The following is a 14,219-nucleotide window of genomic DNA, read 5'->3' on the forward strand; positions in this document are numbered from 1 at the left end:
CCACCCTTGGGGACCTCCTCCCTTTTGTGCTTCCTCCTGAGCTCTCCAGCCCGGCCCTCTCGTTTTTTGTTTTCCAAAAGGATACTGGGGATTCTCCAGGGCAGCTGGGAGATAAAGTAGCTCACGTGAAGTTTGAGCTGTGCCACCTGCGCTGGGACTCTCGCTGTGGGGTCTCTGCCCAAGCTCCAGGCAAGCTAGTGCCCCTCGAGCTTCAGCTACCTCCTCTGCAAAAGGGACGCAGCACGAGAGGCCCAGTGAGTGATCTGGAGAGTTGATACGTCCAATATGTGGCACTGTGCCCCGAGAGGAGGACGTGGGATGATGGGTTCCCAGACCAGAGCTTCTGTATCCCTGACAATCCCTCCAGGAGTCAACCGGAGGGCACCCCTCTTTTCAGTGTCCTAAATCAAATGAGTTCTGCCCTGCGGCCACTGGCGTCCGCCCGCGCCCCCCATGGAGAATGATTTCTGTAGGAGGCAGTGGTTATTCCTGTGTGAGGTTTAATGTAAAACGTGGTGAGGGTGGCCGGTGGAGCCAGTGCACCACATTAAGATTCTTTTTTTTTAAGAGATCACCCTGTAATTCACAAATAATCGGGAGATTATGAATGGATTGCGTGAGTGAGTGGGTTGGGGAAGGAAACACCTCACGGTCAAACAGAACTAACGATTCGGCTTGAAATGTGTTGCTCCCCTTTCTCAGTGTAACAGGAGGGCCTTGGCTCTTAAAAGAGTTGCAGTTCATTTATTTAGGCACCCACATATGTTCACTGTCCCGCTGGGTTCCAGGTGGAGTTCTAGGCTCTAGGGATACAGCAGAGAACACGACCAAGCCCTGTCTTCATGGAGCTTACATTCTAGAGAAAGGAACAGGCAGGCAGTATGAAAGCAAATAAATAAAGGAGATAGTTTCCGTTAGTGCAATGACGAGGAAAGAGGAGAAGAACAGAAGGTGATTGAAGGAGGCCGGGAAGGCCTCTTTTCCCGGCGTTGGGGCCACCATCTGAAGTGTAAGCAAGAGGCAGCCATGGGAAGACTCTGAAGCAGGGTACTCCAGACAGCACATACCAAGTGCTAAGAAATCATTACATCCTGAGAAGAAAGTTTACACCCAATTTATGTTCTTAAAAAGGTCACTCTGGCCCGGGTGGTGTGGCTCTGTGGTTGAGCGTCAATCCATGAACCAAGAGGTTGTGGGTCCAATTCCTGGTCAGGTCACATGCTCCATGGTTGTGGGCTCCATCTCCCTCTCCCTTCCTCTCTCTAAAATCAAAGAAGCAAAAAACACATATATAAAAATGTCACTCTGTAGAAGGAGACTTGACTTGGGGTGGTGAACACTCAGTACAATATACAGATGATGTATTATAAAATTATACACCTGAAAATCTATACAATTTTATTCACCAATGTCACCCCGATAAATTCAAATTTAATTTGAATAAAGCCACCCCAGTTGCCATGGAGAAGATGGTCAGGCCTGGGTTGGGGTGAGGGAGATGGAAATATGAAGGGGAAATAAGTTCAGTTCTGGACAGATCAAGTCTGTAGTGACTGACCATAGGGCCTACAGGGCAGGATGCATTGTAAGCAATTTTAAATTCATATTTAGAATTTAGGAGAGTGATTGAATATATTTAGAAATCATCAGCAAGTAGAAAGAGATCTGATGCTTGGGGGTGGATAGGGATGCCCAATGAAAATGCGGAAAATTTAAAAATTACTGTTATGGGTAGAAACCTGAACGAGGCAGAGTGTAAGCCAGATCAAGAGTCTAAGAATGAGGAGCAAAGTAGGAGAGAACAGGAAGGGAGGGAGGTGCCCAGGGAACAGAGTTTGGAGGGGAGGGGGCAAAGAGGTCATTAGAGTGTCAGAAAGCCAGTAGGATTAAGATGGAAAAGTGGCCATTGTATTTAACAATTACAAAACCATTAGTAAAAAAGCCATCCCATCCACAGAATGGTTAAATGTAGCACTACTATTTAATAATAGATACTCTTAAAAGAGAACAAGGTAAATCTGTACGACTAATAGGAAAGGTAGGTTGTTAAACTCTACAAGGCAATGATGGAATCGTGTAAACAGCCCGATCTATTTGTGTCAAAAGGAGCCCTCTAAAAGCAAGGTAATTTTGTGGAAGATGTAGGGAGGCAGTGAGAGGGCCGGCCTTGGTTGGAAATAATCAATGTATAATAGACACAGTTCCTGCGTTTATGTCCTTTTCTCCAGTAGAATTCAGGATAATTAGATTAACCTAAATTGGCAGGAAAGGCAAACTCAGAATAAGTTCAAGGTGCTGATGTTCGTGTGTGGGATTCTGGGAAACAGAGCTGAGGGGTTAGACTCCCTTCCTCTTTGATGGCGGAGGGGTAGCCCTGAGCCTGAAATTGGCAGCAGCCATGGTGACTGCCTGAAGGAGAGAGTGGGTCACAAAGTGCGGGACTTAGCAGCAGAGAAGAGCAGAGAGTCACTTTTTATATGTGTTTCCAAACTATTTTTCTCTCTGGGGGAAAGCACTTGAAAAATAATACAAGAAACATTCTAAGCAAAAAATATATATATTAATGACTTAGAAAGAAGGTTTCCAATATACTGTATCATTAAATGAGAAAAAGAGATTTGGATTGCGTTCTGGGGTTTGATGTTGTATAACATGGCTCAGTGAATGTGTTTGTCACTTCCCCAGCTTGGCCGTGTTTTGCATCTTCGAACAGAGAAAGATTGTGCTGAATAAACTGAGAGCATATTATCTGTGATACTGAAGCTATTTAAAGACTTCTTGTCTTGATATTTTAAAAAGCAGATTAATAACATAATTATCTACAGTCCACAGCAGTTTCCACTCCCCCAGATTTTGGACTTAACTTACAATGCCATTTGCGTGCGATATCAAGGGTAACAAAGTAGGTCCTTTACCTCTACTTGTCATTTATCTCAACAATGACAACTCACTGTTCTATTGGAAATAGGGCCAGTTTGGATTATAGAATAGTTTTTGAAAAATACATTTCTTCTGCTTTTCCACTTACAGCTTTAAATAGGGTAATGAGAGTTCGGCAAGCAGGTTTGCAGCACTTCTTTAAGTTAATTAACGCATATCAGTTGTAAGTAAACTATTGATGTTTCATTACAAGCAGTTAATATTTATTACATAAGTATGATAGACTAGATATGGATATGAGTTTTGTATCCATTGTCTGTCTTATTTACTCCTCACAGCAACCACATGAGGCGGGAATTGACTCCACTTTCCAGATGAATACACTGGGACTCAGAGGTTAAAATGCCCAAGGTCTCATTGTCTCCAGGCGTATTGTACTTGTAAGTGTATGCTCTTAACCAGTACTCCATCTGCCTCTGAGCTACGGATTACCATTACAGTTTTTATCTATAGGTTGGTTTAATTTGTCATTTTCTTATTTGGGGAGGGGGCGTCATTTATTAAGCACTTATTATACATCAGGAAATGTACTAAGACCTCTAAGAATATTATCTGTTCTATGCCTTCATCCTCACAACTACCCTGTCTATAGGTTTTATGTGTCTTATTTACAGGAGAGGGAAACTGAATCTCAGAGAAGGTAGGTAATTTCTCAAACATCACAGCTTGCAAATGCTAGAGCTGAGCTCTAGAACATGAAGTGGAGAATTGTCTCTGAGATTTAGAGAGGGCAGTAATGGATTTGCATGATGGAAGGAATGGGTTCAGATGGCCGTTAGTTAATGATGCCATCACCTGGCTCTGGGAAGTAGAGTGGTTAGTATGTGTGGTCTGGAAGAAGAGCCAGAAAGAACTATTCACATGGATGATCTCCCTGATGCTGGTCACGGTTCCCATCTGTCTTGACCTTGGCCTGCTAGCGGGTCTTCTGGAAGCTGCTCATGTACAGCTGGTGGCTCAGGCTCTGCCCAGCCATGATGGTATTAATGGTTACAGCAGGCCCGAGGAGTTCTCGGGGGTGAAAGCCAGAGTTGCTCTGTGCAAATTCAACAGTGCACCCAGCCAGTTTGCTGGTAGAGGCCAATGGGATACTCTTCAAATATACAGATGACATACACCATTGGCTAGGAGTCTGCCATGGTAGATATGAATTTTCAGAGCCTTGAACAGCAGTGCTCTTTATCACAAGGAGACAACTGAAGGTTGAGGCTGGAGTTCAGGTAGTATGGGTAATCCGTAAATGGAGACTATGTCATTCACTCATTTAACATTTTTCAGCAGCTGCCATATTCCACATCAGTGTCCTGGGCACTGAGGATTCAGCCATTAATAAGACAATGTCTCTACCAGAAGAAGCTAATATTCCAGTGGGAGGAGACAAGACAAAACACACACACACACACACACACACACACACACACACATCCAGTAGCATTAGGAATACATGCTATGAAGTAAAGTAAAGCTGGGTAAGAGGCAGACAAGGATGAGTGGGTAGGAGGTGGCTGCTATTTTATTTGGGTGGTCAGGGAAGGCCTGTCTGTAGAGGTGGAGACTTGAAGGAAGTGAAGGGTAAGCAATGTGGATATCTGGGGGAAGAAAAGAAAATGTCAAGTGCAAGACCCTTGAGGCGGGAGCATGCTTGGCACATTCTGGGATCAGCAAGGAGGACAATGCCTAAAGCAGTGAGGGAGGAAGAGAGGGCTTGAAGACAAGTCAGAGAGGGAAGCCATGGTGAGGACTCTGCATTGTACTCGGAGAAATGGGAAGCCTTTGAAAACAATCACAGAAGACTGCTATGACATCATGTACATTTTTAAAGGAGCACTCCAGCTGCCATGTGGGTGGGAGTATGCGTGCCAAGGTGGACGCAGAGAGGTGAGTTTGGCAGCTATTGCAATAATCCCAGGAGACATAAGGGTGACACAGACAGAGGGGTGGTCCTGGTTACATTTTGAAGGAATCAATGATAAGATTGACTACTGGGTTGTATGAAGGGGATGTAAGAATGAAATTGACAGCAATTCTGAGGTTTTTATCTGAACAACTGGAAAAAGGAGTTGTCCTTTCCTGAGAGAGAAGGATAAATTTGGGGGGAACTATTACAAGTTTGGGATGGGAGCAGGTGGGGGCTGGACCGTAAGTTGCCCTTCCAAAACCTGAGCAAAAGGGAATTGGTTTTAAGTCCGGAGTGAGGAGAATGAAAAGCAGGAGAATGTCCCAGCATTAAATGAGGCTCAAGTGGGTTCTAAAACAGCAAAAACCAAACCAGGTGCTGGAAGGAACAGCAGTTTTCTCAAGGAGCCTGAAAGGGCTCCTCTGGTCTAGGAGAACAGATAGCTGTGAGGGGTACCGGGAGTTTGAGAAAGAAGATCAGAGGACGGGAGCAGGCATCAAGGCTTCCAGAAAGAAGCGGGTACTGACCCAAGCTTCCCGGGGAAGCTGAGCTTGGAATACAGAGACAAAGAAAGACAGGGAGAAGATGTAGATGCAAGATGGACATGAACAGAACACAGAGCTGGGAAAGAAAAGAACTCGACTGAAGACCAATCTGAGGACCTGAAGGAGATCGTGTAGGGAGGGAACTGGGCTGGAAAATCAGGAAAGGTCTGCATTATGAAAGGCCTGGAAAGCTTAAAGCTGGACAGAGAAGTCTGGTGGAAGTGGGTGGGAGTAATTAGAGAACCAGAACCGGCAATGCACCCATGGTACAGTTTGAATGCATGCAAACTTTTGTGTTGCATCCTTTCCTAAATATCTGAGCGTAAAAGTAACACTTTTCATTTTTTCTTTCACCTCTTTACTGTTTTAACCATAAAACTTGCACATCCCATCCTAAGCAAGAGGAAGACTTGCTTGCAGTCTTCCCAGTGCCTGAATGGGCCAGTTTTCTGGAGCAACTGTTTCCCAGTAAGATTGACTTTAGTTTCCACCATAGTACGTCCTGTAGAAGTCTTTCCAAGAAGGACTGGATGACTCAGAAGTTTGAGTCTACACTAATCCCCGGAGACATGTATTTTTAATAGCTAATCTTTCTCAGGCAAATGAGGCTTATACAATGCATGGAAATGTAATAGTATATATAACTAGAGGCCCGATGCATGAAGATTCATGCAAGAAGGGCCTTCCTTCCCCTGGCTGCCGGCATCGCCTTTGCTCCAGCCAGAGCCACCTTTCCGCCTTCCGACGCTGACCAGAGGCCCGGAGCGGCTTAGGCAATGCGGAACGCCTGCGTCACCGCCATATTTGTTGGGTTAATTTGCATACTTACTCCTGATTGGTTGGTGGGTGTCGCGAAGGTACAGTCAATTTGCATCTTACTCTTTTATTAGTGTAGATACTATAGTAATATATGATATAGTATATATATTAATATGATTACAAATATAATGTAGATACACATGTTATAGTCATGTTAACATTTATAATTAAGGTATTTTATACATGTACTCTGCGTTCTTCAGTACTAAGTCCTTTATCAAGTTGAACAAAACATTACCTTGTCCCAATGAACTTTTCATAGGTTCACAGAATATAATTTAATGCCATATTGATCATAGGACTACTTTCTGTTTTTGATATTATTTTGTTTTTCAAATGACACTTTTTTGTTTATTTATGGTTTTAAAATAAATTTCCAATGAAAAAAATGCCATAACCAAAATCATTTGATTTTCAGATTATGGATGATTGGTCAGGGTATGACTTGAATTTATTCACATACCCACAGCACTGTTATGGAGATTTGGAACATGGCATCACTGTAGACTGGTGAGTGTTACTTTCTGTATCGGGCTTGGCCCTGTGCTGGGTGGGCTGTCTCTTGAGTGAATCATGCATACAATTTAAGACGCTGTTTCTGGATCTCTTTTATGCAGTGATAGACAGCACTTTTCAGGGCAGAGAATTTGAAATATAAACAATCTGTGCTTTACCTGAACAGTTTACTTGGACATTTGTTCAGAGGAAATACTACCCATACATAAAGTATCTATACTAATAAAAGAGTAATATGCAAATTGGTCATGACACCCTCACAGTAACGACCAAACCACAGGCTGCGTGGGGTGACCAGGCCGGCAGGGGGGCTGTGAGGGAGAACCAGGCTGGCAGGGGGGGCAGTATGGGGTGACCAGGCTGGTGTGTGGGGGGGCAGATGGGGGCGAACAGGCCGGCAGGAGGGGGGCAGTTGGAGGCGACCAGGCTGGCGGGGGGGGAAGTTAGGGGTGATCAGACAGGCAGGCAGGTGAGCAGTTAGGAGCCAGCGGTCCCAGATTGTGAGAGGGATGTCCCCGGGATTGGGCCTAAACTGGCAGTTGGACATCCCCCTAGGGGTCCTAGATTGGAGAGAGTGCAGGCATGAATTTTTTGTACTGGGCCTCTAGTTACATTATAAGTAACAGTCTCAAGATAACAATGTCCTAGACAAACTGATGAAAATGGAACTTGGGAAAGCATTGCTTCTCACCCAGGTACCTTTGCCTCACATTTATTAGACTCTTGAGTTAACCAGGGAGAGTTAAGAGGTGATCTTTGCCTTCATAGGACACACCCCTAAAGCCCTGGCTTTTCCTGAGAACTTGTATTTATTTTGGAGAAAATAATGTATCAGAGGTCAACCAGTCTGTGCACAATTTTATTTTCCAGCCCATGGTAACATTTTGGGAATAGGTATATTTGCAACTTAAAAAGATCTGCACAGAATTCTCTCTGGAATACTATTTCTAGTTCTTTCTTATTTGTCTACATAGATATCCTCTGACTCCTTCCTAGCTGACTGGCTTTCCTAAAGCCAACATTTTATCTCTGTTCTACGCCCCTAGGTCACCCCTGTTTGGCCCTTGGTTTCAGAGAGACCCCATACAGTTCAGCCCACCACAAATGCCAGGATTTATATATAGCCAGGCCCCTTTCACAAAGTGGTCTTAATGCCCAGACTGTTACATCTCCATGTACCTCTAATTTCTAAATTCATAAGCCTTCACATTTATATGGAGAGCAAGCTTCATGGATTTTACAGTGCATTCCCAGGAATCACAGAGATTCTTCCCAGACCCAGAAATCAGGGTGGGGAGGCACAGGGAAGCAGGAGCAAATGGAGGCTGTGGGCTCCCACTCTACCTCTTATTAAGCCATAAACTTAAACTTCTGCCCCCTCCTTTTTCATGTGTTATATTCTTCTGAGTTAAAATTTAACTCCATGAAATAGGTCCTCGGCCAAAAGAACGTTTGCAATAGTCTAGGTGATTACTATTACCAAGATGTTATCTTTCTATCAACTTCTGTCTGTAAGGAAACGTCATTCTTTCATTCAAATTCTAAAGTTTTCCATTGGATAAGACTTGGATATTGTGTGTTTTCTCTCAAACTGTAGCATATTATTTTTTTTTAAAAAAAGGTCTAGTTTGGGGTTTCTCATGCCTAATATGGCTTTCTATGAAATACAAGTTCTGATCTTCAGAAGGAAAAAACGGTTTTGTGATCAAATAAACTTGGGAAATTTGCATCTCCCAAATTGCTAAATCTCCCTTTTGACAATTTATATTTAAACTAGAGGCCCAGTGCATGAAATTTGTGCACTGGGGGGTGGAGGGGTGTCCCTCAGCCCAGCCTGCACTCTCTCCAATATGGGATCCCTCGGGGGATGTCCAGCTGCCATAGGGATCGGGCCTAAACTGGCAGCCAGACATCCCTCTCATAATCCGGAACTGCTGGTTCCCAACCACTCGCATGCCTGCCAGCCTGATCAATGCCTAACTGCTCCCCTACCAGCCCGATTGCCCCCAACTGCCCTCCCCTGCTGGCCTGATCACTCCCAATTGCCCCCCCCCCCTGTTGGCCTGGTCGCCCCAACTACCCTCCTCTGCCGCCCTGGTCACCCCTAACTGCCCTCCCCTACAGGCCTGGTCCCCCCCACAACTGCCCTTCCCTAAGGCCTGCCCCCCCCCAACTGCCCTCCTCTGCAGGCCTGGTTCCCCAACTACCCTCCCCTGCAGGCCTGGTTCCCCCCCCCCAACTGCCCTCCCCTGCCAGCCCAGTCACCCCTGACTGCCCTCCCCTGCAGGCCTGGTCCCCCCAACTACCCTCCCCTGCAGGCCTGGTCACCCCAACTGCCCTCCCCTGCAGGCCTGGTCACCCCCAACTGCCCTCCCCTGCTGGCCTGGTCACCCACAACTACCCTGCCCTGCTGGCCATCTTGTGGTGGCCATCTTTGACCACATGGGGGCAGCCATCTTGTGTGAGGGTATGAGGGTCAATTTGCATATTACCTCTTTATTATATAGGATATATGGAAATTATGTTGGGGGGGTAGAACCTCCTTGACTTTAACAATTAAACCAATCTTTGTTGTACTGTGGGCATCTTTATAGTTGGTCACCTCTTAATAACTCTCAGAAGAATTTGGTTGGAAACCCTGTGGTTTAAACAAATTCCTACTTTTCTAACCTGAATTTTATGACTTAAATTAATTGCAACCTGATATAGTACATGATTGAGCCCTGGTAAAGTTATCCAAAGCCAGATCCCTATATAGGAGAATCACCCAGTGAACTTGTTAAAATGTATATTCTTAAGCTTTATGTCCAGAAATTCTGGTTCACAGGTCTGGGGTAGGGCCCAGGATTGCCCATCCCCACCTTTAAAATGAATTAATTAAGATATAACTTACATACAACAGAATTTACCCACTGTGGGTAAATGATTTAATGATTTTTTTTAAAGCGAATTTTTAGCATTGGGCAACCATCACTAGCATCATTTTACAATATTTTTTTTTCAATATATTTGTATTGATTTCAGAGAGGAAGGGAGAGGGAGAGAGATAGGAGCATCAATGAGAGAGAATCATTTATCGGCTGCCTCCTGCACACCCCCTACTAGAGATCAAGCCCACAATGTGGGCATGTGCCCTTGACTGGAATCAAACCCAGGACCCCTCAATCTGCAGGCTGATGCTCTACCCACTGAGCTAAACTGGCTAGGGCAATATTTCTATTATTTCAAAAAGTTTATTTGCTCAATCTCTGTTCCTACCCACAGCATTAGACAATCACCTAATCTGATTTCTTTCTCTCTATATATTTGTCTTGTCTGGGCATTTCTTATAAATTAAACTATACAATATTTAATTTTGATTCACCAACTGATAGACATTTGGATTTCTAATTTTTTGCTATTATGAGTAATGCTTATATGAACATTCTTTGTGTGGAAATATCTTGTCCTTTCTCTTGAATGGATTCCTTGGAATAGAATTCTGAGTTTTATGGTAAATTTGAGAAACTGCCAATTATTTTCCAAATTGGCTGTACCATTTTACATTTCTACCAGCAATGATGAGTTTTCCAGTTTCTCCACACACTTGCCAACATTTAGTATTGTCAGCTGTTTTAATTATAGTCATTTTAGTGGATATATAAGGGTATCTCATTGTGGTTTTAATTTGTATTTTCCTAATGATTAGTGTGCTTGTTAGCTATTATATGTCTTCTTTGGAAAAATGTCAAAGTCTTTTGCCAACTTTTAACTTGGGTTGTTTGTCATCTTATTGAGTTAGTTGTAAAGTTCCTTATATTTTCTAGATGCAAGTCCTTTATCAGATACTAGGAGCCCAATGCACACATTCATGCACCTTGAAAGGAACTATGGGCCTCAAGCTGCAGGGGAGGGTCATGGCCCATCCTCCATGCCCCCACCCGGCCCCTCCCGCTGCGGCCCCCGGTCCCCTGTCTGCCGACAGCCCCACACCCACCGCCACCACTCCCACGCGCTGACGGCACTGGCCCCACTCACACCCACTGACAGCGCAGAGCAATTGGAGCCGGCACCAGCAACGGGTGCAAAGTGACAGCTGCTGCCCCAATTGCCCCTCAGGAGCAGGGGGAGGTGGAGAAGCCCTCAGGGGCGATCGGGACTGGCAGCAGCACTGCTCACACCCAATGATGGCGCTGAGCGATCGGGACCGGCACCGGGAGCCGGCAGTGGGTGCAAGCACCTGGCGGGACAGCGGTGAGCGGGAGCAAAGAATTTTCAGTAACCACCAGAGAGACTCGCCCCCATGACAGCCTTGGTCTGGTGCCCCCGCTCACCTGCTCCACCTTCTCGCTGTGGCCAACACCCACCATGTTCCGCATGCGCCCCCGGTGGTCAGCGCACATCATAGCAACTGGTTGTTTGGTTGTTCAATTGTTCGCTTGTTTCCCCATTCGGTTTATTTGCATATTAGGGTTTTATATATATAGATACGATTTGCAAGTACTTTCCCTCAGTTTGTGGCTTGTCTTTTCATTTTCTTAATGACATCTTTTGAGAAGAATGTTAGATGGAGAATTCTATAAATGTCAGTTAGACCCAGTTGGTTTATGGTATTGTTCAGTTTCAGCTATATCCATACTTGTTTTGTGCTTGCTGGATCTGTCAGTTACTGAGAGAGGGGTTTTAAAGTCTCCAACTGCAATGGTGCTTCACCTATTTCTCCTTGCAGTTCTATCAGTGTTTTAATACTGCTGTTAGGATTGTTATGTCTTCTTGGAGAATTGACCTCTCTATTATGTAATGCTCCTCTTTATTCCTGATCATTTACTTGCTCTGAAGTCTGCTTTGCCTGAAATTAATATAACAACTCCAGCTTCCTTTTGATTAATGTTAGCATGGTATGTCTTTATCCTTTTAGTCTGTCTGTGTCTTTATGTTCAAAGTGTGTTTCTTGCAGATAACATATATTAGTGCTTGGCTTTTTATCCACTCTAACAGTCTTTGCTTTTTAATCGTTGTATATAGACCACTGCCATTTAAAGTGATTATTGTTATCCTACATAATAAAAAGGTAATATGTAAATTACCATCACTCCGCTATGCCCACGATTGGGCTAGCGGGAGGCGCAAGGGGTGGGACTCGAGGTGGCTGGGGTGGTGATTGGGCCGGCAGGATGCTGAGCGGCGGCGCAAGCTCAGAGTGTGCACCATGGCTGTGCTGCAGCACAGAAGGGGCCTCTGGGGCAGCGAGCCGGGCGTTTGGAGGCCCCGGCTGACGAGGCGGCGCCGGCGGGCGGGTGGCACGGCTCCGGGGAGGAGTCTGACAGCAGTTGGGCCGCAGGAGCACACGGCGGTGTCTGCAGAGGATGTGGGTTTCCGCGCAGCCCGGGCCGGCCAAGGGAGGGCTCATGAGGGAACCGGAAGGCAGAGGAGGCGGCGACCCCAGCCTTCCTGGGTGGGAGGCGAAGGCAAGACCCCGGCCTGGGCTCCAGCCACCGGAGGACCACGCCCCCGCCCCGCCTCACCCTAGGGGCCCAGGGACTTCGGAGCTGCCGGCCACATCGAGTCCCTACCAGCGGACAGACAGCCTACATGTGCATGATTTAATCATGCACTGGGCCTCTAGTAGTTTAATATTATAGTTTAATCATATATTCATATATGTAACTATTTCCTATTTATTGCTTGTTCTTCTTCCCCCCCTTTTTTTTTTGGTCTTTCACTCTGTAAAATATATGTCCCCCACAATGTTTGGTCTTTGATGATGTGCAGTTTATTTTTCTTGTTTTTAAGTCTCATTTACTAGGGTTCACCCCTCTGTCTGAATAGCTTAGCCTTCAGCCTTAAATTAGTTAGAAATTGTACTTAAACAGCTTGAGCCAGTAAGGCTTCCACTCTCTGCTGATGAATGTGTGTAGGGGTTGGCAAACACATTCAGATTTCCAGCCTTTTTCAAGTCTTCTTGCCTATTACATTCCCCTGGGCTTCCTTAGGTTTCCTCTGAACATGCTTACAGGCTCCCTCACCCAGGGACGTGTGGGAAGCTTAGGCCCACTCTAGACGCTGCTGTGCATACACATAGCTCTGGTCAGTTTGGGATATGCCAAGAGTTTATTGTGTAGCTCTCTCCTACAACTCTCATCTCACGGGATTCCCTATCAATTCCCAGACTGGTCTAATCAGTTAGTTGCTCAAACAGGACTGTAAATACTGAAAAATGGAGTCATTGGTCTTCCCTGTTCACATGTCAGGTAAGCTCCCTCGGACAGTGCCCCACCCTGGTTGAACTGCCTGGCTGAGCAACAGAGTTGATGGGGAGCTAGGGAACACAATGGGGGCATTCTTGGGCAAGAATCCATAGACTTGTTCTGTTTCTACCCAGTGTTCAGTGTTTTCATGAATAAATAATTCTCAGTTTGTTGTATGCCTTTGGTTGATTCCCGGAGTGAAGTGGTTGTTTTTAACCAGCTTTATAGTTGCTGTTTGTGGAAAGGATATGTTGACCTCCTCATTCCATCATGCTGGAAACAAATGTCCTTTTTATAGAATATCTGGCATGCTGATGTACATTTTTTTTGGTTACCATATTTTGAACCTGAAACCATGGCTGACATCATATATATATATATATCTGGGTGTGTGTACACACACTATATAAAACATTTATAATGGGGTTAAAAAAAAAGATGACAGGATTAAGAAGTAAAAATTGCCAGTTATAAGAACAGTCACCAGGATATAATAGACAACATTGGGAATATAGTCAATAATATTGTAATAACTATGTATGATGTCAGATGGATACTAGACTTATGGGGGTGATCACCTTGTAAGTTATATAAATGTCTAATCACTATGTTGTATACCTGAAACTAATACAATATTGTATGTCAACTGTAATTTAATTTTTTTAATTAAAAGAATTTTTAAAAATAAAAGAGGGATAAAAATGTATATAATATATAAAATACATTATGTAATTATATAATATATGTCAATCATTCATAATATAATGTTTTATATGTATTCAGATCATTCAGCATATTTGTTTTAAATCTAATTCTATTTGAGGTGCCAGTAGGGATGTACCTTAGATCCTGCCTCTATTCAAGGTTTTAATGTTGTATAGGTGCATGAACAATGGACTTCTAGACATGAAACAATTAGAAAAAAATACAATGGAAGTTCCAAACTCGGTATTGGGTACCAACCCAAGGTTGCATCATTGCATAACTCCACGAGGCACCATTCACATTGCATTCCACGGAAATGGTGCCTACTGGAATTGTACTCTGGGGCACCTTTCACAGAGGTAATGTGTTATCTTTGTGAAATATAAAGCAAACGTTATTCTTTTGGTAGTTACTAAGCGTTTTTTCCTCCAGTCTCCTCTAACGTTGCAAGGTGGGTGAGTCAGTCTCCATTTCCTTTCTCCATGCCATAAAGTGAGCATGCTATCAGCACATGCCATCACAGCCTCTGTGGTGATAAAATAACAACATCCATGACCTTTGACTTTATAG

General features: G+C 44.4%; 1 protein-coding gene across 1 annotated transcript in view; it reads left to right on the top strand.

The window, feature by feature from the left end:
• Window positions 1-14,219, top strand: part of PRTFDC1 (phosphoribosyl transferase domain containing 1) — a 100,919-nt gene that overhangs the window by 1,165 nt on the left and 85,535 nt on the right. The window contains 1 exon segment of the mRNA XM_054724728.1: window positions 6,620-6,711. Coding sequence (XP_054580703.1) covers window positions 6,620-6,711 — 92 coding nt within the window.

Source organism: Eptesicus fuscus, chromosome 2 (assembly GCF_027574615.1).
Source record: "Eptesicus fuscus isolate TK198812 chromosome 2, DD_ASM_mEF_20220401, whole genome shotgun sequence".
Taxonomy (NCBI): Eukaryota; Metazoa; Chordata; class Mammalia; order Chiroptera; family Vespertilionidae; genus Eptesicus; species Eptesicus fuscus.